Source organism: Bactrocera tryoni, chromosome 3 (assembly GCF_016617805.1).
Source record: "Bactrocera tryoni isolate S06 chromosome 3, CSIRO_BtryS06_freeze2, whole genome shotgun sequence".
NCBI classification, from domain to species: Eukaryota; Metazoa; Arthropoda; class Insecta; order Diptera; family Tephritidae; genus Bactrocera; species Bactrocera tryoni.
The window spans coordinates 23725104-23750911 of NC_052501.1; the positions used below are offsets into that span (position 1 = coordinate 23725104).

Below are 25808 nucleotides of genomic sequence, written 5' to 3' on the forward strand. Positions count from 1 at the left end.
ATCACTCATAGAGCTTTTTCTTATCTATGTATGTATATATTTATTTAAAATATAAAATGCACAAACAACTACACGAGTAATACGAGCTTAATATTTATTGATTAGAGAGTTCCGACATAACGGATCTGAGCATGAACGACTCATATTGATGCAACTGATGCTACACACCCCTCTCAGTGTCTATCAAAATGTCGATTAGAGTTTGATTGACTGATGAATGAAACCCATATCTCGTATTACAGCTATGCATGAACAGTTTAGTCGACAAAAAGCTTGCAATTATTATTTTAGTAATCTTTTGTCCAAAGATAATTAAATAAATATTTCTAGACTAAGTCATTCGCAGAGAAATGAAAACACATCTGTCGGTAAACATATGCACACCGCCATATATTTAAATATTATTAATTTTTAAAGAGGAACCCATTACAGCTTTGGCGACTGCCGGTCTCTGAGTCACTCAACAAAATCCCCGATACGATTTTTATTTATACACATACGAGTTCATATATATTTACATAACTATAAAATGCGATAAATGCGTTTTTCTTACAAAATGAGCATATAAGAGTCGAGCCCGCCTCTGTGTAATTATGAATTATACCCTTTAGACATATTTACCATTAGTTTGAAGTTTTTGGCTTTAAGTTAAAGTCACCGAGAAGATCGTGTTCATCTGTATAATAATGTGTGGCGTATATACATACATACACTTATTACCGAGAGAAGCTCAGGAAGTTAATGTGGATATGTAAGTTGATCTACATATGTATCCGAGTTTTAGCTTTCTTGCTTTATTTATAACTTGGCATCAAGCCACATCAGGGATTCCAAGAATAATATTTATTTCCCCGCTCTACCGATCAACTTGAATTGTTGTCAATGAGACCTAGTTCCTGGCCGTTCACAACACAGTCTGGTCTACGTAATGGCATCGGTCGTAGATCTACATATTCTTGGCCTAAGGTTGAACTGTGAACTCGACAACATTCTCCAAAACTTGAGAGAAATGTTTAACTCTTATGATACAATAATCATACATCTTCACTTCATAGTCGGGTCTACGTAATGGCATCGCTCGTATTCTCGGCCAAAGTCTGTACTGTGAACTCCCCAGAATTTTCCAAAACTTGAGAGTGTTGAGATTTAAAGAGCGAGAGTTGATGTTTAAATCTTATGAAACAATAATCATACTTCTTAACCGGATTTAACTTCGTCCTGTCTGATCTCATGCTTTAAACTAATTTTGCTTTTTTTGGACTTGGTCGACTTTGTTATTTTTTTTTTGTGTTGTTAGGTTAGGTTAAAAGTTCGATCCGAAGAAGTACTATATATCACTTGAACAGCTTAGAAGGCCGGTCCGTTGTGGTACCTATAAACTTCTATATACTGGATTATAAGACTCTTACGGATCGTCAGAGCGCTTAGAGGCTGTTACAAATTTGTCGAGACAGCTCATATCAGTTTTAGCTATATTTTCTGCTTCGCCAAAGGTAAGATTATCGAAATGTTTCAGCCTCACTCTTGCAAAAGCCGGACAATGGAGGTGTGTTGTGTTTCCGATGCTTCCGGTTTTATAAATTATAAAAGCTGTTAGATATTTGTTACCAGATTTATGTGTCCAAGAATGAAGGAATTAGAAAAGCCTTTAATTTAGTTTAACTTAGAAAGTATTTGAACCCACAATCCCTATTAAGGCAGTCAACCCTCAATGCAAGATTCTCTGGAATCGCTCTCAGTATAATTTTTTCATTGCTCGTTGATATTTCCTTTCATGGTATACGTAATCTTATACGAGTATGTTGTGGGATCTTTAAAGAGACTTCTAAAGCGTGAGCGGTATTTATTATTAGCCGGCCGGCCGGCGATTTGTGCAAGTATGTTTGTGTATTATCATATATACTTATGTCCACAAGTTCATGCTCGTAGAACCCAAACAATCTTAGACGCGTCGATGTGCCAACCAACGCCAACGTCTTCATGCTTCGCTACTGAAGTATGCGAATTTCATATCGAACTCGTTCGAACGCAGTTTCATTTAAGCGGTGGTCGCGAGCAGTCTTTACATGGACTATTCGACAAAAACGGCGTAAACAAACGGTTTTTCACCACGCACCTACACAAATGCATATCAGTACAAATATAAATTACAGTTAGCCAAAGCTAAAAAAAATCAACGCTACATTGTTTAGTTCGGTCTAGTGAATTTCGTGTGCGAAATGGACATGGGACCAAATGACTTGAGTACCCTGCTAGCGAAGAACCAGCGTTCGCGAAAATACACGAGAGATAGCAGTATTGGTAGTGCCGAACTTCCGTGTGATCTGATATCGAATGCGTCCATATCATCGTCATCTCAGCATGCCAATCTGCGTGGATCTGTTGAAACTGTGACATCAATTACATCCAGCGAACTGGACGAGTTCAATTGGAGACGCTTACGGTTCTACTTGGTCGAACCGATGGTGTTCATTCTCTTGTTTGCCTACAATTTATCAGGTATTATCATAATTTCCGTCACTCCCAAGTGCTCAATAGTTACAAATGTAAATAAAAAGCTTTGATTTCTTAGAAACCATCGTGAAGAATCAGATAATTTATCAGACATGCACGTCTATATTCTATTACAATGAGACTGACTGTGGACAATTGGGTACTAAAAACGCTAGTGAGCATGTCAAGGTAAGAGAGAACCTTTGCTGTTTTGTTTGTTGCAATCATAGCAAAGTGGGAAATTCGCTTGCGGAAGTGATGAATTATGTATGTGTAAACTATACATTGTGACAAAAAAGAACCCGGAAATAGTAATTAAATTTCCCGGGTAAATGATATTTCAAAAAAATCTATTTTGCCATTATAATTTGGCAGGACTATGCCAAATATGAGCGCGATCTGTCAACCATTTTGTTTACAGTAGCCGCTTAAGTCGGTACAGTTCAGTAGTGCGTTGCGATTTTTACAAAGAATAAAAATATCGAACAACGAATTTGATTTGTCTCAAAATTTGTATTTCGAACCAAATTTCGTGTACAGAATCGGTGCGAATGTTGGAGAGGGCTTACGGAGATTCAATTTCATCAAGAACACAAGCCTACGAGTGATACAAAGCTTCAATGACAGTCGAGAGATCGTTGTAGAAATAAATAAAGGATATGGTACTTGAAAATCGTCAGGTAGTATTAGAGAAATGGCAAGAGAGCTCGACGTCTCTCGCCAGGCTGTTCGAATGATTTTGGTGGATATTTTAGGTATGAAACGCGTTCTTGCTCTTTCTTTGGCGCATCATAAATTTGTTCCGGAGCTACAGACGGTCAATAAGAAGTTCTATTTGACCTTATTGAGGCGTTTGGACAGCTGGAATTGTGGAAGAACAATTCATGGAACTGGAAAAATCGTTGGCATAAGCGTATTAGATCTGTTGGTGATTACATTAAAGACGTCAAAAAATTGATGAAGAATTAAATATTTTGCATTTTAATTACAATTTCCGGGTACATTTTTGTCATAATGTATTTATAAATATTATGGGGATTTTTCTAGAAGTGTCGTTTGATATTGAAATCAAACCAGTTGTATAATGCTAATTTAATTTTATTTTTTTTAGTATTTCAGAGAACTACTTATGTATGTAGTTAGTAATATCTGGATTGTCTTAGGTTAGTGCAAACCCGTATGGAACAATTTCTCATATAAATCTGCTTAAATCTAGGTGATTACCTGATCTTTGATATTTTTAAAGATATCAAAGTTCGCCGCTAACTGCTATAGAGGTTAACTAACCTGATTTTGGCGACAAATACCTTCATTACTGCGAGTGATAACCTCAAAAGAGTTACAAAAATCAGAAAACATGAAGTAAACAGAGTGACAAATATCGAAAACATATGTACGTTACATATCAATGAAAGGCTTTTTATTAGATTTCACTTTATAATATTGCAGTCGGCAAAATTTGTGTAAGAACTAGCAGTAATCTACCAACATGTGACGATCCCAACAACACACCTTTCTTCCAACACTTTAACACTTTTAGTTTCTAGTTGAGCTGTTCTCTTTGTTCCTCACTACAATTTCCAAAATTATCTTTAAATTTATCCAGTTGCTTACGGAGATAGTCTAACCTAATACTCGAATTTACTTTTAAAGTCAACATATTCTTTCTGTAATTTTTTCTAACTTGCTAATCAGTGGTTGCCTAAACAATTTTTGACTATCAACACAAACTTTTTCCAAGATTCAATTTCCGAGACAGTTATAGTCTATAATAAAATGTATCTTTCATTATTTGTTGTATTTCAGTCCCATCAAGTGTGCCATCTTTGAGCTTTTCCATACAAAGTTCGCACATTTTATACGAATATTACAAAAACAATATTCCTCTTTGTCTAAAGCTTTGACTATTGTTGTATCATTCCAAATTTGATCACTGCATCACTGAGTTCATTTTCATAAAAAAACTTTAGTGTAGTTGTTTCACCATCGTATTCACAACCATTAATAGACTGCACTGATATCTGGGTATTTCGTGACGTTATTGTTTCAGAGTAGTCCATTCGAGTTGCTTTTGAAACAAAAGTAAGATTTTCATTGGGTAATAGAGATCTCCACGCTTTATTTTTAATAAAATCTTAAAATCTTTTGCACAATTTTTCGCATAACATCATCATCAAAACCTTAGATATGCAATTATCTCAAAAGCAAGAGCACATTCAATACTTTCATGAATAAGATCGTGATCTGGACACTTGAAAGCATCAAAATTTGCTAAGGTATCCAAGGCAACAAATAAAGTTTTGTTTTTATCGAGCTTTGTAATTACAATCTTTTTTTCTAAAATAATTTGGCATGGTGAATTTGTTAGTGGTGTAAATTACCGCAAATCGGGATCTGAGTACGATCCCAGCTTCTAAAATACAGACAAATGCCTATCGACAGGCAATGTTAGATACCGGCGAGTATATTTCAAAATCCATTAGCTGTTTGACGGCGGTCTAGGGCTTTTGGTTCCCTCTATTTGTCGGATGACATCAAAAACTAGATCTCAAATGGTAGGAGCAGATCTGTCAAGCATCTTGTAGAGACATGTGTGCCATATATTTACATATGTACATGCAAACAATACCTTGGTTGTTGTCTAACTCGACTTGAGAGCTTCTAAATACACATCTTATCGCTACTGAACATATGTTCATATATGACTATACATATATGAATATAATATATACATACATATATACATATATACATATGTAAATAAGTACGTCGGGTATGAACTTATTAAAATTTGCTGGTTCATTACATGGGCTGGTATATATGTATATCATACAAACAAATGTATATTATTCTGCAAAATATAAAGTTAGGAGAGATTACGTTTTCATAAACCAGCTTTTTCTGATATTACATTTTTTTATTTTATAGTATCAATCAATATATGTATGTATATGGTAAATATATGTATATTAAATGACTGATGCATTAAAATAACTTGGGGGCATTTTATATAGTAAATAAATCAAATAGCAAATATGTAAATTGTTATGCGTTACAAAAAATGTTTGGACATATCTATACATATTATATATTTTTTTTTCTTCTTCTTCTTTATTAACACCGCTTACGCAGTTAAAGCCGAGTAGACAAAAGCGCGTCAGTCGTTCTTCCTTTTCGCTATTTGGCGCCAGTTGGAGATTTCAAGTGTTGTCAAGTCCTTCCAACGGAGTGTAAGTCTTCTTCTTCCTATGCTTCCACCGGCGGGTACTGCGTCGAATACTGTCAGTGTTTTCAACTAGGACCATGAATCTTCCACAGAACCTTTCTCTTTAAAACTCGTAGCGCAAACTCATCAGATGTTGCCGTCGTCCATGCCTTTGCACCATACGGCAAGACGTGGATGATGAGTGACTTGTAGAGTTTGTTCATCGAGAGAGAACTTTACTTCTCAATGGCGTACTCAGTCCGAAGTAGCACCTGTTGGCAAGAGTTATTCTGCGAGACTGATGCTGTTGTTGGTATCAATGCTGAATCCAAGATAGACGAAATTATCTACGACTTCGAAGTTATGAAGGTCAACATTGACGTGCTAGCCAAGTCGCAATTGCGACGACTTCGCCTCCTTATCCAGTCTAGAGAAAGCAGATCTAACGCCGCGGTTGTGGAAGCCAATGACATCAATATCAATATCATTGGCGACCGCCAGTAGTTGTACACTCTTATAGAATATGGTACCTTCTCTATGAGTCGATTGGGGAATCGGTTTCGCCTTCTCCTGGTGTTATGCTTTCACTGCCATTCAGCAGGCTGGAGAAGTGTTCAGTCACTAGATCACCCCTGTGGGTTGTACCAGAGTATGCTCTGGTCTTGAAACCTTCTGTTAGTCGCTGCATCTTTCCATAGAATTTTCTCTTCATACTTTTTTGCAAATGTGTCTAGCTTCCCTCCTCAGCTCCCACACGTGAATGGTTACATTCCACCACAACACGTGCAGGAGCTGAAGAGGGAAGCGAGACGCATTTGCAAACAAAAAAGAGAGAGGCCGAAATTCGTGAGTATGAAGAGCTTGACATGCTGGCCATTGCGACACGGTACTCCTCATTATACCAGCTGTTCTTTTGCCTTTTCCGGAAACCAATGGTTTCGTTTGCAGCTGTACGGAAGGAGCTTGAAATGTCGTCCCACAGTTCGCTTATGCCGAACTAACTTTGGTAAACCTCAATTGTTGTTGTCGCCATAGTGGTCATAAATCTGGCGTTATTAGTTATTAGGAATATACTGCCGCGTTGCCCATACTTATATCTTAGATTTAACAGAGTATTTCGTAATATTAATAATATATTTATATAAAAAATGTGGCAATCTTTTCAAAATTTATTTTCGACTCTAAGCCTAATTAAATTAAATTTTATATTAAATAAAAATTGTGAAATTACAGATTTGAAACAAGTTGCAAGCTTCTTAAAAATATTTAAAAATATAAGTTTTTTATGCAAACAAATATTTTTATCTTATAGTATAAATCTATATACTTAACATTTTCATAAGGTTGCAATTACGACTTCACCGACTTAAGAAAGTATTTATAGCGGTTAATTCTTCACGCTCTCTTTATTGTAAATCAAATAAAAAGGTTTATCATATAGGTTTTTTTTAATTTCTACTACTTTGTCCATAAAACTTGTATGATTGGCTGATTTGCTGCTGATTGGTAATTGCTAGCGTTTTGATTTTCTAATAGCCAGGCAAGAAGTTGATAAGAGCTATCACATAAAAAAAATCTCACACATGCCATCTGATTAATGACAATTTGGCTAATAAGTATTTATTATAACTAAATTGAATAATGTAGCTGTTGAACTTGAAAATTGCAGATTTTCGACATTAAAATGTCTTATGATAATTAAATGCGTCTCGACCAAGGTCGATCATTTTTGAAGGAAAAAAAGTATGGTGGTTTGAAACCCATTGGAAAAGGCAGATAAAATAACAAAAATTAAGAGATAACGAATTTACGGGCGATCCAGGGTCGGGAAGTGTAATGGGAGTGGGAGGAGTTCAGCTACCATGAAATAACACGCTTATGAAAAAGGATATTTGAATAGTTTATTCGAGTATTTTTGGCATTTTCGGAGAAAACCAAACATAGTCATGTTTATATATATGAAATGGGATCAGAAAGTAGAGATTTCAATGAACAAAAAAGATCACCAAATTTACATTTTTATTTTGACTTGAGAATTTTCAATAGAAAATTAAGATTTTTTCGATATTTTACATACAATATTATACCATGTTTGGGTCGTAAAAAGGTTACTTTACGCCAAAAATTATGTGAAAGAAAACAAAACTTTTCAAAACAAAAAAATTTAAAACCAAAAACTTAATTTTTTTTTTATTTTCACATTTTGAAGTTATGTGAAAAAGTGTTAACGCGAAAGTTGTACATCCTTCTATTACCTATAACTTGCCCATTTAACTTTTTTCCATAGGACTGATAATTTTTCTGGAAATCGCAATAAACTAAAACCGGTTTCGAGCCAGCGACTTTTAAGTCGAAGTTGAAAAAATCTAAATAATTGGCTGTATGGGAGATATTTGTTACAGTTGTGCAATCTGGCCGATTGCGACAAATGATCAATGTAATTTCAGAATGCACCTACGGTATTGAATTTCATTCGGTTATCTCCAGAACTGACGAACCAAATTTCACCTAAAAATTCCTAAAAAATTTCACCTTAAAAATCATAACAGTTTTAGACCCACGGCCTCTCAAGCAAAGTTGTTCAGAAAGATTGGTAGAATATTATCCGTATACGCAATTTTTGCGTTTTTATTTATTCTTTGCTAATCGACCCGCTCTAATGTACATATGGTATGTAGTTATTTTGCACTTGAAATGAAAGAAATCCGATATTTCCTTGAAAAGTAAACATAAATATTATATATGTATGCATATGTATGTGTTCTTACGATCGTGCCAATTCTGAAAATATGCAAAATGAGTGCACATTACTGCAATTCACACACACATATGTATGTATATATTTTGTTTAATAAATAAAATAAAATGTTTGGTTTTGATTGTGGAATTTACTTTGCGGCTCACATGTGATAACATTCATATTTTCATATTTGCATGCTGGTTGTTTTAAGAGTTATACTCTTCATAATCTCTTCTCTCTTCTTAGCGAATAAAGAGCAAAATGAGATAAATTTAAGAGTATTCCATTTGTTAGCTCTTCTACAGAAACGCAAGTAATTAATTAGTGGAAAAGTGTTGAATAAAGAGTTTTAAATTCATTATAACCGTAACTCAATTACGAAATTTTTCAGCCTCTTTAAAATAGTCAGGGAATTCTTTAATAACATTTACGGATAGTTGGTCAGTATTGGTTGGTCTGATGACTTAACATTGACTGCTAAATAGTGAAAATGAGTAAACAACTTTTTTTTTGATTTTGAGTTTTATGCGGTAAAATCGCGATGATCCTAACAGCTGGACAAAAGTAGGAAAACATATTGCTGTCCCGACGATTTTCAGTACAAGAAGTGATTAAATATACTTCTTCTTCTTTTTTGGCGCTAAGCGGTTATAGCCGAGTTTACAACAGCGCGTCAGTCGTTCTTTCTTCTTGCTGTTTGGTGCCAATTGGAGATCCTTTGTGTAGTCAGGTACTTCTTCAAGTGGTCTTTTCAACGGAGTGGAGGTCTTCCACTTCCTCTGCTTCCCCAGGCGGGTACTGCGTTGCATACTCTCAGAGCTGGAGCGTTTCGTCTATTCGGCCAGCGTAGCCGCTTTCTTTTTATTCGCTGAACTATGACAATGTCGTCGTATATCTTACTTCTTATCTTATATACAGCTTATCGTTCCATCGAATGCGATATTTTGCCGTGGCCAACGCTGTGGCTAAAGGACCGTAAATCTTTCGCAGAACCATTTTCTCTCGAAAACTCGCAACGTCGACTCATCAGCTGTTGTCATCGTCCAAGTTTCTGCACCATATAAGCCGGACGGGAATTCTGAGTGACTTGTAGAGTTTGGTCTTGTTTGTCGAGAGAGAAATTTACTTCTCCATTGCCCACTCAGTCCGAAGTAGCATCTGTTGTTAATAGTTATTCTGCGTTGGATTTCGAGGCTGACATTGTTGTTGCTGTTAATGCTGGTTCCAAGATATAGACGAAATTATCTACAACTTCGAAGTTATGACTGTCATTAGTAACGTGGGAGCTTAGTCGCGAGTGCGATGACTGTTTGTTTGATGACAGGAGATATGTCGTCTTGCCCTCGTTCACTACCAGACCCATTAATTACTTATAGTATGCATTAAATCGGAACCATATTTGAAACTAGTAATATTTAATCAGCCGTGGGTATTGACCAAATTCAGGCACGCAATTTAATGGTATTCCTTAAAACAGTAAAGTACAGTGACTTCCCCTAAATCACTAGACCATTTCTGTAGAATAATATAAACAGCCTGGCTGTCTATTTATTATCTTGAAGAGTAAATATTAGGTTATAAATACCAGGTAGATTGAAAAGAAAATCTTCTTTTTTGGTACAATTAAGTTTTATTATTTAATACTGTTGTACCGAAGGTGATACGCCACCTATAGAAATCTTCCCACTTTTCGATACCATTTAGTTAGTACGACTTGACTCGGTTGATCTCGGTCTTAGCGATATATTCAAAATACTATTGCAGCGAACTCCGAGAATAGAAAATGGTCGATTGCTTCTCACGTTGCTCTTCACTTAAATGTCTTCTCTTTGCACAACGGCTGAAAATGGTGTAGCCAAGTTTCATCCTTTACCAACAAAATCACATAGCAGTAGGTTCAGGAAATGGATTGTTCCGTCAGAGTCGTACCAAAGAGAAAGGCGTGGAGTTTCGAATCTAACGACGCCATTCAGTGGGAGGAGTCATATATGTTCATATCTCCTTTGAGAATGGCACTCAGCACACGTCTGCAGTTTGACGTGTCCAAAATTGCGTCGGGTTGCAGGAAGTTTATGAAGATGTTCCCAGGAGGATGTTCCGCTTGTTGCGGATGCCTGCTAGAAGAATTTCTGCGAAAGCATCTTACTGCTTGTAGAGGAGTGCATTATGTTTCTTTACCGGAAGCATGCGGGTCTTACTATGAAAGTGTTCGATGGATGCTAGGATGCAAGAGACATTTTCTGATAGTTCGGCGTATGATCTTCTGATTGGGGTTTATTTCTTTCATTGCATCCTGCAATGATATTTCCGATGAAGTTTTTCCACTAACACATCGAAATAACAGATAATATATTATTTATTATTTGATCCTTAGTTGACTGGGCTCTTTTTATTAACTTTTTAGAATGAAATGGTGAACTAATCTCTGTTAGAATCTTCTGCAAGAATATTCAGTGGTTTGGACGTTCCGCGAATACAAAATGAAATAGCCTTTCATTTTTATATATAAGAATATTATGAATTATATTTCCACACAGTTTACACCTTGAAGTCATATTGTATGAAAAAAGGACACTAAATTCTACTTTCTTTATTTAGCAAATAGAGACTATGATTCAGCCGTATGTAGCGCGGATATTTATGACATCCTCACTCATTGAGAGCTTTGTGCCAGCATTTTGTGGCGTATTTATCGGCGCTTGGTCGGATCGATTCGGACGCAAACCATTGCTGATCACAGCCTACAGTGGTGAGTACAAGCTACTGAAACATATATAAACACGTATATGTATTTGATATGAAGTGATTTTGAAATGCTTACAGGTTATGCACTCTATTATGCGATAGCAGCGATAATTGCGCAGTTATCCACAAGCAGTCTAGTCAGCCCGTGGTATTACCTATTGGCGGTGTTGCCACTTTCGCTGATCGGTGGCAGTGTCACATACTCGGTGGCCACTTTTTGCTACATCTCAGATGTGTCCAGTGCGCAAGAGCGTCCATATCGGTGAGTAGCACTGCCAAATTGTGCTTGTTTGCTTATAGTTGAACAGTTATGTGTGAAATTTTAGCATGGCCACATATGAGGTGGCATTGATCGGTGGACTCATGGCTGGTTCCTTTATATCGGGTTATCTTTATGAGGCTACCAATGCGACCTACGTATTTCTAACATCATGTTGTTGCATTTTTGTTGCCACCTGCATTATACTCTTCTTCATACCGGAAAGCTTAAATAGGCGACGTTTTCAATTTGTCTACAATACTGTTGGCGAAGAGGAGGAACGGGATCGGCAATTAAATGCTTCCGCGGATGAGATGGGCGAAGTTCGAAAACTATTCGATTTAGCTGCGGTTAAGGAAATGTGGCAGACCTGTTTTAGACCGCGAGAATATAATGATCGCGCGATCATTTGGCTGGCAATGATGGCATGTTCAATATCGGTGTTTGTTATAGGTACAGTGTTGCCACTTTTATAATTTTTGTTTTCATTTTTAGTGTTTTATATAAATTTAGATGGCAGCATGACTGTGTTTTACTTGTTTATACGCGAGATATTCAATTGGTCCGTCAAAGAGTTTACCACGTTCGAGACAATCAACATGTTTGTGACCACCATCGGCAACATAATGGGTATTATTGTATTGAAAAGGGTATGTATAAAATTAAAGTATACAATTTTGAACTATTTTTTATAAGCGTATGTATATTTATTGCAGTTGCTGAAACTTTCAGTTGTTCACATTGGTGTACTGGCATTTTTCAGTGAGGCCGCTGGCAGTTGCATAAAGGCTTTTGCTGTTACTAATTGGTTCATGTATTTGGCGGTCGGTGTCAGCGCTCTGAGAGCGATGGCGCATCCAATGTGTCGTACTATTGCATCAAACGTATTGCCGCCAAATGAATTAGGTAAGAAATTGTGCAAACTTTTCGATTATTTATGCCTGTTCTTATTATGATATTTGAGGTGATTTAATTAGGGGGATTAAATTTCGATTAAAACTGCTAAATCACATTACAGGCCTAAAAAGTTCTTAAAATGCTATCATTGAAAGCGGGACTTAAGTCATTGGACTTCCGCCCAAATAATTAACAGTGGTATGAACGCTATATGTATACCATAATTAATTATTCAATCGAAGATTTTCGTGTTTTCTATGTATAACCTTTGAAGCTGCTAAAATATTTCCATATGAAAAATGTTACTCATACGCCATGTAGAACCTTTGCATTTCTTAACCAATGTCTTATCTTTCATTCACATTTTAAATGAATAATTCAAGAAGAACTAAACCGAATTTCCTTTTTCAGTTTTCGCAATAAAATTGTGTTTGTTTTATAAATTTATTTTCGGCGAAACCCCGAGTCTGCTCAGTGCAAGATTCTGCGGTTTAAAACCAACCGAGCAAATCACAGCTTCAATGAAAAATACTGCAGTGCTTTGGCTTCTCTTCTTCTTTATTGGGATAGACACCGCTTCCATGTTTATAACCGAGTTAATAACAGCGCACCAATCGTTCCAATCAATTGGAGATTCCAAGTATAGTCAGGTCTTTCTCCACCTGGTTTTTCCTCTTCCTCTGCTTCCCCCGCGGGTACTGAATAGAAAATCTTCAAAGCTGTAGTTTTCTCTTCCATCCGGACAACATGACCTAGCGTAGCCGCTGTCTCTTGATTCGCTGAACTATGTTAATGTCGCCGTATTTCTCGTAAAGCTCATCATTCCATCGACTGCGGCATTCGCCATGGCCAATGCGCAAAAACCTTTCTTGCGAATGTTCCTAATGACGGGAGTGATGAGGGACTTTGCAGAGTTTGATCTTTAATCTTTGCCTACTCAGTCCAAAGCAGCACCTGTTGGTAAGAGTGATTCTACGTTGAATTTCAGGTCTGATATTATTATTGGAGTTGATACACTGGTTCCAAGTTAGACGAAATTATCTACGACAGGAGATACTTATTTCGTCTTGTCCTCAATCACAACCAGACCTATAAGCTTCGCTTGCTTATCCAGTCTGGATAAAGCAGAACTAACGGCGCGATTGTTGAATTCAATGATATCAATATCATCTTATATTATTTTCTCCAGCAATATATTGAAGAAGTCACACGATAGGGAGTGTCCTTTCCTGAAACCTCGCTTGAAAATCTGGTCGATAGTAAATTTTCCAAGTCTAAGGCCACACTGATATGCTCCAATCAGTTTGTTGATGGTGAGCTTCAGTCTTTCACACACTATGCTCGATAAGACCTTATATGCGATATTAAGGATGCTTATCCCACGGTAATTGGCGCAGATAGTGGGATCACCCTATATTGTGGATTAGCAGAGCACGCGTAGAATCCAGCATGCCCATCTTGCAAAATACATTTTCCCTGCCCTTGAGTAGGCTGAAGATAGTTTACTGCATCAAACAATTGAAAATATGATCACTATTAATATTAACCATAGTAAGTTTGAACCCAGATAATGGTGCCAATAAGTATTTAGCCTACAAAGAAAGTATCTTCTGGAAAAAATGTGATTTTTTCTTAACATAGTCTCTTTTTAGCTCGATACACTTGAGCCAGAGATGCTCAAATTGAAACTGTCTGAAAAATTCCGGTCTGTATACCAGGCTTCCATGACGGAATTAACCTTCACATTCTACTCAAATTCCAGCTCGGCAATTAACCCTTTTAAGTTTGAAAACGAAAAAAAATCGCACGGAGTCATATTCGAATAATGATGTAGAAGTTCGTAGCTTAATCCGATCAACAACATTTTTCCGAAGCTTACTAGAGTATCCGATCTATAGTTTCAGCTAAGGTTCCTGCTTCTATAGAACAATTTATAGTACTTCGGTTCGAGTTTTTGATATATTCGAAAGGGATATGTGATACCAAACTGGTTTCTATAATGCAATGTAAATGCTTAATCTAATTCATTTGTCTGAAGCATATCCTGACACTTCTGATTTTACCGCTCTTATTTTGAGTGAATTTGATCAAAATCATATGGCCAAATAGAGAGCAGTAGAACAGTTTAATTATAGCGAATACGACTTTAAACGAGAAGTGGCAAAGTCCATTGGTAGGTCTACTATTAGTTGTAAGTATTTGGTCGTGAAAGTATTCCTTAAATTTTATTTCTGTGTATTTAATCTGGAGTAGTACAAATCTAATAACATTAATTTCACATCTTCGTTTTTATTCCCTCTTTCAGGAAAGTTCTTCTCTTTCTACAGTGTTCTACAGGCTTTTCTACCATTTATTGCCTCACCGATTTATGCAGGCATTTATAGCATCACACTCACGAGTTTTCCGGGTTTTTACAATTTGCTAAATGCCAATCTGTTTATAATTGCCATTTGCTTTCTGCTGTAAGTAAAAATGACATTTACATACAAAGACATTTACCATAGATATAGTATCTACCATATATGCTATGAGAGTAAAATTGTTCAAGTATATTGTTTTTTTTAAATGATCGTGTATAAAAATGTGCTTTTTTCAGCGTGATCTTGCGCAAGAAGCGTGCTTATCCAACACGTTACCAGGAACGTCTCTAAAATAACGGTGTGCTCATTGTCGTAATTGTCAATATCGCGGCGGAAAAACTTTTTTTACTTGAATAATTAAATATTAAGTAATTCTATATTGCATTATTGCATGTTTAATTAAATCACTTTTCTATTAAGTGTTTTCTAGTTAAGTTATATAAATGTACATATATACATACATGCTATATATACTACAAATATACATAAGAATATATTTTTTACTGAAATTGGAAATATATGTATGTGTTTGTTATACAGCAGCAACTACTAAGATATGGAACAAAAATCTAGAAAGGAATATTTATTTCCGATACAGAGATAATGAGATCTTTGGAGAAGTTAAAATGTCAAACAATTGGCTATTAGTGACTTAGAGACTACAACGGCAAAATTATAGCCCAGTCCGTGAATAACATTGGGAATAACTGGATAATCACTTCTCAGGAAGCCTTTGAAAATTATACCTTTGTGTATACACAAGAGTGCGGAGTAGTGATAGATTCCATTCCTGTTGACATAGTGTCAGACTGCACTGCATATTGGGCGATAAGCGGTTTCAAGACCCACATAAGAAACGAATTAAACCTAGAAAAGAACGGAGGTAGCAGATTTGGGTATCTCGGCAGTTTCGGTTAGAGGTAAATTCTCAAATACCCTCACAAACCTTATGCAAACAAAGTTCACTAGGACCCCCTGAAAACTCCGGACGCGGGAAGAATTTTATCGATTTCCCACCTCCCTTTCCTTCACTGAAGGAGAACTAGGAACTACATGATATTAATATGTCATGCTTAGGTAGCGTTGAGCCTAAATACTTATGTATACAGCGGTCCAACGGTTATCTAAATGGTCAATTGACAAACCAATTTTCAATTTCCTCCTGTGCAAAAGTAGCATGAAGCCAACTTTTAGACAATTTATATTTACGAGGAAAGTCAAAAAATGTCGGATCAGTATGAATCAACATGAGCCCGATGTAGAGCGGAAATTTTCCGCATTTATGTTCGTTTTTCAACACAAAAGACTTCACGTGGTAGTTTTTCATAAAAAAAAAAAAACATTTTCGTGTGCATTAACAGTTCAAAATCGTTTGTCGTTCCGGAAACTATTGTGATTATGTGCGCAAACTAACATTGCAAGATCGTTATGTGACCTATCGTGAGATTGAAACAACTATTGATATTAGTGGGACCAGCATACATTCAGTATTACATGAATATTAGACCTGTCAAAAAAAGGTTCGTGTCGATTGATAGAGAGAAATGTTAAAAAATACGATAGCGGTACTTTGAAACACGTCCACGACTTCGCGCCAGGTTATGAAAAGTATGACCTCGAAATTTAATCACACCAGTCGACTTCATGGGAGTTTCCAGACGAGCCGAATCCAACAAAAGTTATTCGTGCACGATGCATTTCTAAGCAAAAGGTTGCCTTTTTTTTTTGAAAAAACTGAACATGAACAATAAATTCTGAGTGGTGCACAACCGCTTGTTTGCCAATTGCCTTCCAGGAAATCAGGAAAACCAACCTCCGAAGACGTAACACTCTTCATCACCACAATGCGAGTTCTAACACATCAACTGAAACAACGGCAATTTTGAGCACTCAAAACATCGATTTGATGAGTCATTTCCCTTATAATCCTGACTTGGCACCGATTGACAATAAAAAGTGTAGGCTTCAATAAATTGTGGCACGATTTTTAGTAAGGAAAAAATCTCGTTAGCACCTACATAGTACATACATATATATATATATATGTACGCCTTTTAGCAATTGTAAACTCACAGTAAATAAGCTTCATAAGATGTCATTCATGATCTTAATCTTCGCTCATAACTTTCAAACGCGGAACTTCTTATTTCTCAAGCTATTACAGCTCCCTTACGAGTAATAAAAATTTATTCATGCCTTTGGAACATCATCAGATATTAACTGAATAGTAATATATGTATTTCTTTTTGTATGTGGTAAGTTTCGTCGAAGGCAAACCACAAAGATTCACGATTCAAAGATTTGAATCATAAGCTGTCTAACGTTATTTAATATGCAAATAAATGCAAAATTTTATGCAACATCATTTAACAGCTGAACCAAAAAAACAAGATGGAAAATTTAACATAAATAAAAAAGCAAAATTGCTTCTGTAACTATCACAATCAGGCACCGAAGTTTGTGCAGAACATTTAAGCGGAACTTCGGTAAGTAAGTGTGTAGTCTAGAAGACAAGGCGAAGTAATAAAGTATAGGGTCTTTTTCAATAGCCTTTTTTGGATAGATCACGCATCAGTCATATCAAGCTGTTCATCGTTCAGCGATGAGGCCCATTTCTGGCTCAATGGGTATGCATTTCCAGAAAAACAATGGTTTGTTAGCCGGTGGAATCATCGGTTTATTTTTCTTCAAAAATGAAGACGGTGAGAACGTGACCGTTAATGGTGACCATTATCGCGTCATAATAACCTAATATTTGATGCCTGAAATTGAAGCTCGTGATATCGGCGACAATTGGTTTCAACCAGACGGCGCCACTTCCCACAAATCGCATCAATCAAAGAATTTATTGATAGAAGACGTCGGTGAGCAGATAATTTCACGTTTTTTCCGGTCGATTAGCCATCAAGATCAAGGTGATATCACACGGTTATACTTTTTCCTGTGAGGATATGTAAAGTCTAAAGTCTATGCGAGCAATTCCGCTTCAATTCAGGCCTTGGACTAAAAAATCACGCGTGTCGTTCACCAGTTACCAGTCGAAATGCTCGAATGAGTCATGGAAAATTGGGTTCAACGGATGGCCAACATTTAAAAGAGATAATCTCCAAAAAATAAAAGCCAAAGAATGTTCTTTCGACTGATAATAAACATTCTCCATTAAGTTTGAAATTTCTGTGTTTTTTCTTTAAAAAAGAAAGGAACCTCGAAATGGATCACCCTTTATAATTAACGTGGAACCGAAGCTCATTAAAATGATTGCTACGATTTAGTACATTACAATAAATAATTTTTGATGCTAGCATTTTGTTTGATTTCTCTTTGTCGCCGGAACGGTTCAAAAATCAAAATTGTTTGAGCTTAAATTTTAGTTGTCAAAAATAATTTTTGCGAAATATGTTCATATGTTTTTTGTGAATACAACCAAGTTTAATGGTGAGAGCAATTGTAAATAACAAGTAATTTTGAGGGTGTTATAGGGATTCTGGGTATCAATACCGTATCTACCTAGTACCGTTGCAAGATCTGGGCATGACAGGCACACCAACTTTGAGTTCCAACTTGTGGGAGGAAACTCCTGGCAGGTCGAGGGAATTTAAGAGGAGAGAGGGTATCGTCGTCAGTTGTCATCACCGTTACTATTGAGATGTAGATCCTTACCTCATCTGAAACTTTCTCTAATATTGTTTCAATCCACTCTACTCCTCGTTAGTCAGGTTTTCTTGTAAACTCGAAAATACCTTATTAATATGATTATCTTCCGAGCTAACAACATTGCCAAAAATAGGATGTCAAAGGCCAACCTCGATAAGCAGTTGTGGGAAGAGTCCAGACTCCTGATCATTGAAGAGCTGGACCCTCATGTTAGTAGTCTGCTTTAATGGTTCTTTCTTATCGGCAATGTTTGCAAAAAATTATCTGGAGTGTGTGCATCCTAGTGAACAATACTAGCTCTGTCGTGCTATGGTATGTCATGCAAAAAAGTTTTTCAGATTATTTTCTCCAACAATTCACTAGATTCATTGCCTGGTCCCGGGTTTTTCTCTGAGGACTTTGCTTCGATACCAAAACCCAGTCGAAATACACAAACCAACTCCGAAGAAGACGAACATTTTGTTGTCGGTCGGGCAAAGTGTCACTAACATACATCGACTACCTGTAGAAAGACAAAACGGTCTCAGTCATACTCTAGCATGCATTAATAGATCTGTTTTGCACCAAATCCACCACAGCGGATAATGCGCATCCTCAGAGACGCCTTACTGTGCGCAACGAAGCTGCTATTGCTGCTGTGGATTCGAGTATGGTAGACGACCCGAATGGGTCCATTCACCATCGCGCGCAATAATTGGAGCTTTGCTCATCCACTTTATTGAAGACCTTGTATTTGCCGGCCTACATAAATTCGTGCAAGAATTGAAGCCGAACGACTATCAAGCGCGTCGCACGTCCGGTGATTATAACGAAAAACTTTGTTCAGCGTTAAAGCTTCTGGTTGAATGGGTACGTTGATAAACTGGTATGTTAAGAGGATCGTCATTTTCCAAAAGGTTCCTTTTACCATATGTAGGTTTTATTGAAACCACCCGAAACCAACATCCGAGGCTTTATTAGTGAGCTGGAAAAAGTGGTGCAAATTGAACTGAGACAGTCTTTTGCCTTTATGCCGCTGAATTTTGTATCCACCCAAAACGAATAAAGCTGTGTAAACTGACGTTGAGCAATACCAAAAGCTCTGTCAGAATCGGGAAGGACCTCTCCGAGCCGTTCGATACCAAATGAGGTTTCAGACAAGAAAACTGGCGCTGAGCAATACCAAAATCTCCGTCACGATTGATCCCACTCTTCGGGCCGTTCGATACCAAACGAGGTTTGAGACAAGGCGACTCCATATCGTCTACTTATTCAATATCATTGGTCATAACAACTGTGCCGTTAGTTCTAATTTCTCCAGGTTGAACAAAGATGCGCAGCAAATGAGTCTGTAATGAAAGATCTCCTATCTTTAAACAATTCTTGGAACCAGCATTAGCACTAATCACAATGTCAGCCTCGATCCAGCGCAGAAAAGCTCTTGCCAACAGGTGCTACTTTGAACTGAGTAAGCAATTGAGAAGTAAAGTCCTATTTCGACGAACAAAGACCAAATTCTATCCTTGTCCTGCTATATGGTGCAGAGGCATGGACGATGAAAATTTCTATAGGTAGTGGCTACGCTGGCTACATCATGTTGTCGGAATGGATAAAAGCACTGCAGCTCTGAGCATATTCGCCGCAGTACAGGCCGCGTAAAGCAAAAGAAGACCTCTCCACTCTGTTGGAAAAACCAGGGGGAGAAGGACATGGCTACACTTGGAATTTTCAATTGGAAATAATGGAAAATTTCGGTTATTTCATAAATTTTTTCTAAATTTAATTATAAATAAATGTTCTATGCTTCTAAAGAACACCCTATACTTTTTTATTTCAGTGAAAAACTGTAATTTGGCACCTTTCCAAATCTTAATAACCTAGCAAATTGCAAGTCATCATTAGCTATTAACAAATTTCGTCTGTGGTGAATCCCATTTTCAATTAAAACAAAGTTGCTTTATTTTTAGGTCGTGGTTTCCAATTGACAACTTGTTTTGTGGTTGAAGCTTAGCTTTTAGTTGTGTTTTTTTTTTCTTTTGAAATCACAAAGAAAGTATACATATATTCTGGCTGAAAGTACAAATAATATTTAAATGAGCATTCATGTGTGAATTTCAGCATTGAACTTGCAACGAGTTCGCGTTCATTGAGTGAAACATGCCGCGAATTCCTAATAATCTCACGTAACATGAACCGGCATACATACACAGTACATCCATGTATAGATATCGCTAAATTTGCCGGGTAACGATGAATAAGTATGTTTTTGTTTGAGAGCATGTGCGTGTGTGTGTGTGCATGGGAGAGAGTGCGAACAATTGAATTGTTCCAATAATCGTTTCCGTACAAATAATTCCAAATATTTATATTTGTTCGCAGGCGCGCACACACATACACATGTACATAAATGTAAATATGTAATTAAGTATTTTTAGTGTGCATTAATTTGCAAAAAATATGCAAAAACAATTATCAGCGATTACCTGTCATCAACTGTGGGTGAATGAAACCGGAACAGCTGCAATCGCAAATGCAAATGTGTGCGATAATAGATTTTTTTCATGTTATTGTCTAATCGCAAATGCGCTCTGAAGTGTTTAATAATAATTACTAATACTTTATTGCAATTAAATTAGTTTGATATTTTGTTCTCGTTTACTTTGGAGTTTGTTCCGCGCCATAATTTGTTGTTAAATATTTAAAGAGCGACAAATTAAAAAAGGATAAACATGAGCGTCGCCGGTGTCCTTGGTGAACGACCGCTGCGGCAGGTAAATAAACTATTATACTTTGTTTCAGTTTTATCTACATTGTCAAATGGTGTATATGGTATTCCTTTGTCATGTTTGGAGATTGTAGGCGACAATTTTCGACAGAAAATATTTACTGGTTATTGTTGTTATTTATTAGTTTTTCTAATACAACAATGTATTTGTGATAGTTGTTGAGTGTTGACATATTTTCACAGGTATGCTTTGTATAAATACGTTTCTTGTCAACAAATATTAAGACAATGCCAGATGATAGGGTCTTATTTCACTAGAAACGCTATCATTTACATCAGTTTGAGGTTTAGGATATGTAAATGATGGGTTGACTTTTAAAAAAATATTGAAAAATACAGCAGATTTAACAACTGCTTTAAAAAATTTTTTACAAATATTGAATTTTAAAATTAAAATTAATTAAGTAATTTAAAATTAAAAAAAAAAAATTCTAAAATTACTTAAATCAAGTGAGTTTTGGTCATATTTTGTTACTATAACATTATAAAACATTAAACCACTAGCAACTTTTTGTAATGATCCTTAAAATTGGTTTTTGTACGTATGCACAAAACAAAATAATGCGGAAATTTTGAAGTTAAAAGAGTCTAAATTTGTATAGTCTAACTGAACCTTTTTTTTAGAATATTGATATACATTGTGACAAAAAAGTAACGCAAATTGTAAATAAAATGCAAAATATTATTTTTTCATCAATATTTATTTTGTTGTCTTCAAATTAATCTCCACCTTATGTAATACATCTTATGTAATACACTTATGTCAACGATTGTTCGAGTTCCATGAATTGTTCTTTCACAATTCCGGTCGTTTCGACGGATGTTTTCACGCAAGCACCTCAATATGGCCAAATAGACCTTCTTATTGACCGTCTGTCACTCCGGAACAAATTCATGATGAACCAAACTACGAATATCGAAAAAACAATGAGCATCAGCTTGATTTTTGAGCGGCTTTAGCGTTATTTTTCTGGTTTCGGTCCATTTTTTCCCTCCATTCCGATGATTGTTGACTTGTTTGCATGTCAAGCTCATAAATCCATGTCTCTTCGGCAGTTAAAATGCTCTCCATGAAAGTGGTATCGGAATTCGCACGGTCAAGCATGCCCAAAGAATCTGTTTACGATACTCTTTTTAAGAAAATCGAGACGAATCGATCAAGAATCAAAAATATCCACCAATCTCATTTTAATGGAATCGCGAGAGATGTCGAGCTCTCTTGCCATCTCTCTAACACTTCCTCACGATTTTCAAGCAAGATATCCCTCACGTTTTTAATATTTGCATCAGTTGAAGATTTCGGAGGTCTTCCAGAACGAAACATGTCTTCAACGATCTCGACCGCCTTTGAAGGCTTTGTACGAGTCGTAGACTTCTGTTTTTGACAAAACAGAATCATTGTGAGGCTTTTTCAAAATTTGCAATAAATCCGAAGGATACTATCAAACATCTTCTATGCGATTGAAAGCCTCTATATAGGAAATGAATCGCAACTATTGGTCGAGGGTTCCTTGACGGCGTCCCAGATTCATCAGACGGAAAGGTTCAGAGAGTCCCGGTGGTAACTCAATAGGTCTATCTACAGCCTAGGTGCGTCGTGAGACAGCCAGTTTACCTACCTCCCCTTGGGAGGAAATTACGACGTTACCATAAAGTTCTTCTATTTTCAATATTGTAATTATATCGCAAAGATTTTCTGTTATTCATTAGAATAAAAAGTCGGCACATTTTATTTTAAGCTCTATCCTCCGCGCGGGTGTCGACTAAGCAATGGGTATTGCAGCTTGTACAACCGTGATATCAAAGCTGTCTTCGGACTGGCTGCATTATGACATTGCATCCAGCGAAAGCTGCTGTATTTCCCCATTCTTCCTCCTATGTTAGACTGCTTCATATGCAACCTCAAAAGGAGAAGAATGTGGGAATACAATAGCCATTGATAAAGAGGTATTTGTTGGCCTTGAAGCGGACCCGGATATCAGTCCAAGCGTCGGTGGGAGTCGAGACGGTTGCCATCGGCAAGGACAGCGGTTTTCAAGCTGTGGCCACACCTGCTCTGACAAGTCAGTTCTATAGCGCCGGGTGCCATAGTCCATGAAGACTCGGATCAAAAAAATGTTTCAAGCTATAACGAAGAAAAAGAAAAGAGGAATATACCGCTGAAAAGAGGTAGCGTTCGACAGAGAGCGAACCGAGAGTAGCCTCGAAAAAGAGAAAACGCGGGGACGTACATATCGGAGAAGCTGAACGTCGATCGCAATAATCCGCTGGAATAGATATCGCAGGAGCAGTGGAGACGAAGCTACTGACCCTCTTCCTAGGATGGACTCAGAACCAAACGCACCCATGCAGTCATTTGATGGTGCAGGATGGTTTAGCGGAGTTAAATCCCGAAATATAAGAATCGCCTGTCGCTAACATGCGTGAGCGAACTAGAGGTTGTGGACCGCAGCAACAGTCTTTGTCATATATGTGCCTAAGGCGCAGCTCATCATACCTCGCCTGGTAGACTAGGAATATTTGCTGCGGCTACTGCAACAGTAGAATCAGAAAGTGCCAACCAGCGACTGGAAGATATTGAGTGATGCAAAGTGTTTAAATAAAGACGGCGACCAAAGCTATAGCTTCCAGATCTATAAGGAGTCAGACGACATTCTCTACGCGAGGTTCGGGAAAATGTCATGGGACGTTGGAAGCGTGTTCCCTCGGAGAAAGGTGAAATGAAGAAGGAATTCACGAAGCGAGCTTGGTATTCATGCTCACAAACGAAAGATATATTAACTTGTTTAGCTTTCTCTTTTTCTTCGTAGCATGAAAAACTATGCATAATAATAACTAATTGGCTGAAATCAGTAACTGTCTGTCTAACATACAGACAACAAATGATGTAAATATTAATTAAAATAAAACCAAATTAATTGTTCGGATCGCTTGATCGTTTAATCTCGTGTCGAAACACAAATATGCTCCTACATACATATATACATGTATCTAAATATATGTATGTATGTATTGATGGCTGTATCTAGGTATCTTCGAACGCTTTACGATTTGTTTATATAAATCTCTGTAATTCGTACCAACATACTAGTTCATACATACAGACATATGTTTGTTTTCGTGTGCTACCGTTTAGTTGTGTATTTACGTAAATCTTTGTTGTTTTTTTTTACCTATGCGACTCAGCCAGCGACTTCACATGAGACGATTTTTTCGTGATAACCACGACAATGAAGTTAGTTTCAAATTAATTCCGACTTGGAGCGGATGCGTGCGCGCGACACTCAAGCAACGCTAGTGATGATCAATATATTCGCACCAACAAGGCGGCGGTGATAGTGAGCTATACAAACAGGTGGAAAGAATGTCAACAAATAGCTCGCAGAACTAGCGAAGCGTTAACGGAATAGGCGGCGCTATTTTCTATTATTAACGTTATTACAAATATACATACATACATAACTTTATATATGCATAAAGGGTGTTTTTTTAGACATGTGATTTTCGAAAAGAGACAAGCGACCTCGCATAACTTCAGAAAGAAGGTCCAGTGGTGTTAGATCGTGCGATTTTGGAGGTCCAAGACGCGAGCTACAGCGCTCATAAAAAGTTGCCTGCAATAAATTGATTGTTTCGTTGGCTGTGTGGCAGGTAGCGCCATCTTGTTGAAACCAAAAGTCGTCCACATCAATACACCCCAATTCCGGCATAAAAAGGATATTAATCATGGCTCTATAGTGTTCCTCAGTGACCGTAATCTAATGGCCGTTTCGTAATGGTATCGTTTTTGAAGAAATACGAATCAATGATTCCCTCCTAGAGTGAAAGGACCTATTCAACCAAAAGTGAGCTTCATCGCTGAACGTAAACGTGGTGCGAAACCGAACCATGGTTGCTCGAATTACCGACTCGCTGGGCGGTTATGTCGCCCGAATTTTGGTTGCAGAGCATTGCAGCGCGCGATCCGAACCATTGTTTTGATAATAAATTTGCAACCGTTGTTCCCGGTACAACTAAACTGAGTATCAACCAAGCTCTAACTCTCAAACAGACCAACTCCGTCAAACTCTCTACCATTCCCACGACAGTCGGGTCTACGTAACCAGAACGGACCCAGACTTTTATTCGGCCAAGGACTGTCAACTCGGCATACCTCTGCTGCTACAACAACAACACCAACTCCGAAAAAACTATTGCCTCATTGAAAACCATATGTCGAAAAAAACACCCGTTATGTGCATGTGCGTATGTATGTTATAATTGGTTGACTGTGACACTTCATCTCGATTTGATCACGTTTTATGGTTAAAAAGCTAAAAAAGTAAACAATTTCTCGTATCGCTCGGGATAGTGGAGATTTTTCTTTTTTTTTTTTATAAATATATAAATATGTACATATGTGTATAAATTAGAGTTTTCAATTAAATTCTAAATCTATTCATAACATTTGTAGTGTTTGCGAAGTTATTAACAGATTGGCCAACACATTGGCTGCCGGTCGCGTAGCATTCGAATCGTTCAGTATTTGATGGACCGTCACACGAAACAGTTACGATTGCGGTAATTCAAAAACTTAAACGTAAAATGTTTTAAGCGTGTGAGAAAAGCAGAAAAAAAACCAAAAAAAAAAAAATCAATTAATTAAAAAGTGGCGAAACTTTTAATAATTTAAATTTAAATAAAAATTTGAA

At 37.0% G+C, this 25808-nt stretch overlaps 1 protein-coding gene and 1 long non-coding RNA gene across 2 annotated transcripts; both read left to right on the forward strand.

Moving 5' to 3' along the window:
• The first annotated feature begins 1993 nt into the window (after positions 1–1993).
• LOC120772643 (proton-coupled folate transporter-like) lies at positions 1994–15183 on the forward strand. Its single transcript, XM_040101367.1, has 9 exons — positions 1994–2499; positions 2573–2682; positions 11037–11187; positions 11262–11445; positions 11510–11895; positions 11956–12092; positions 12159–12348; positions 14645–14801; positions 14936–15183. Exons 1-9 carry the CDS (start codon positions 2220–2222, stop codon positions 14988–14990), a joined length of 1650 nt encoding a protein of 549 aa, XP_039957301.1. The 5' UTR covers positions 1994–2219; the 3' UTR covers positions 14991–15183.
• Positions 15184–24364: 9181 nt separating this feature from the next.
• Positions 24365–25750, forward strand: LOC120771648. Its single transcript, XR_005704989.1, has 2 exons — positions 24365–24472; positions 25571–25750. It is a non-coding gene; the product is annotated as an uncharacterized LOC120771648 (long non-coding RNA).
• Positions 25751–25808: the final 58 nt, after the last annotated feature.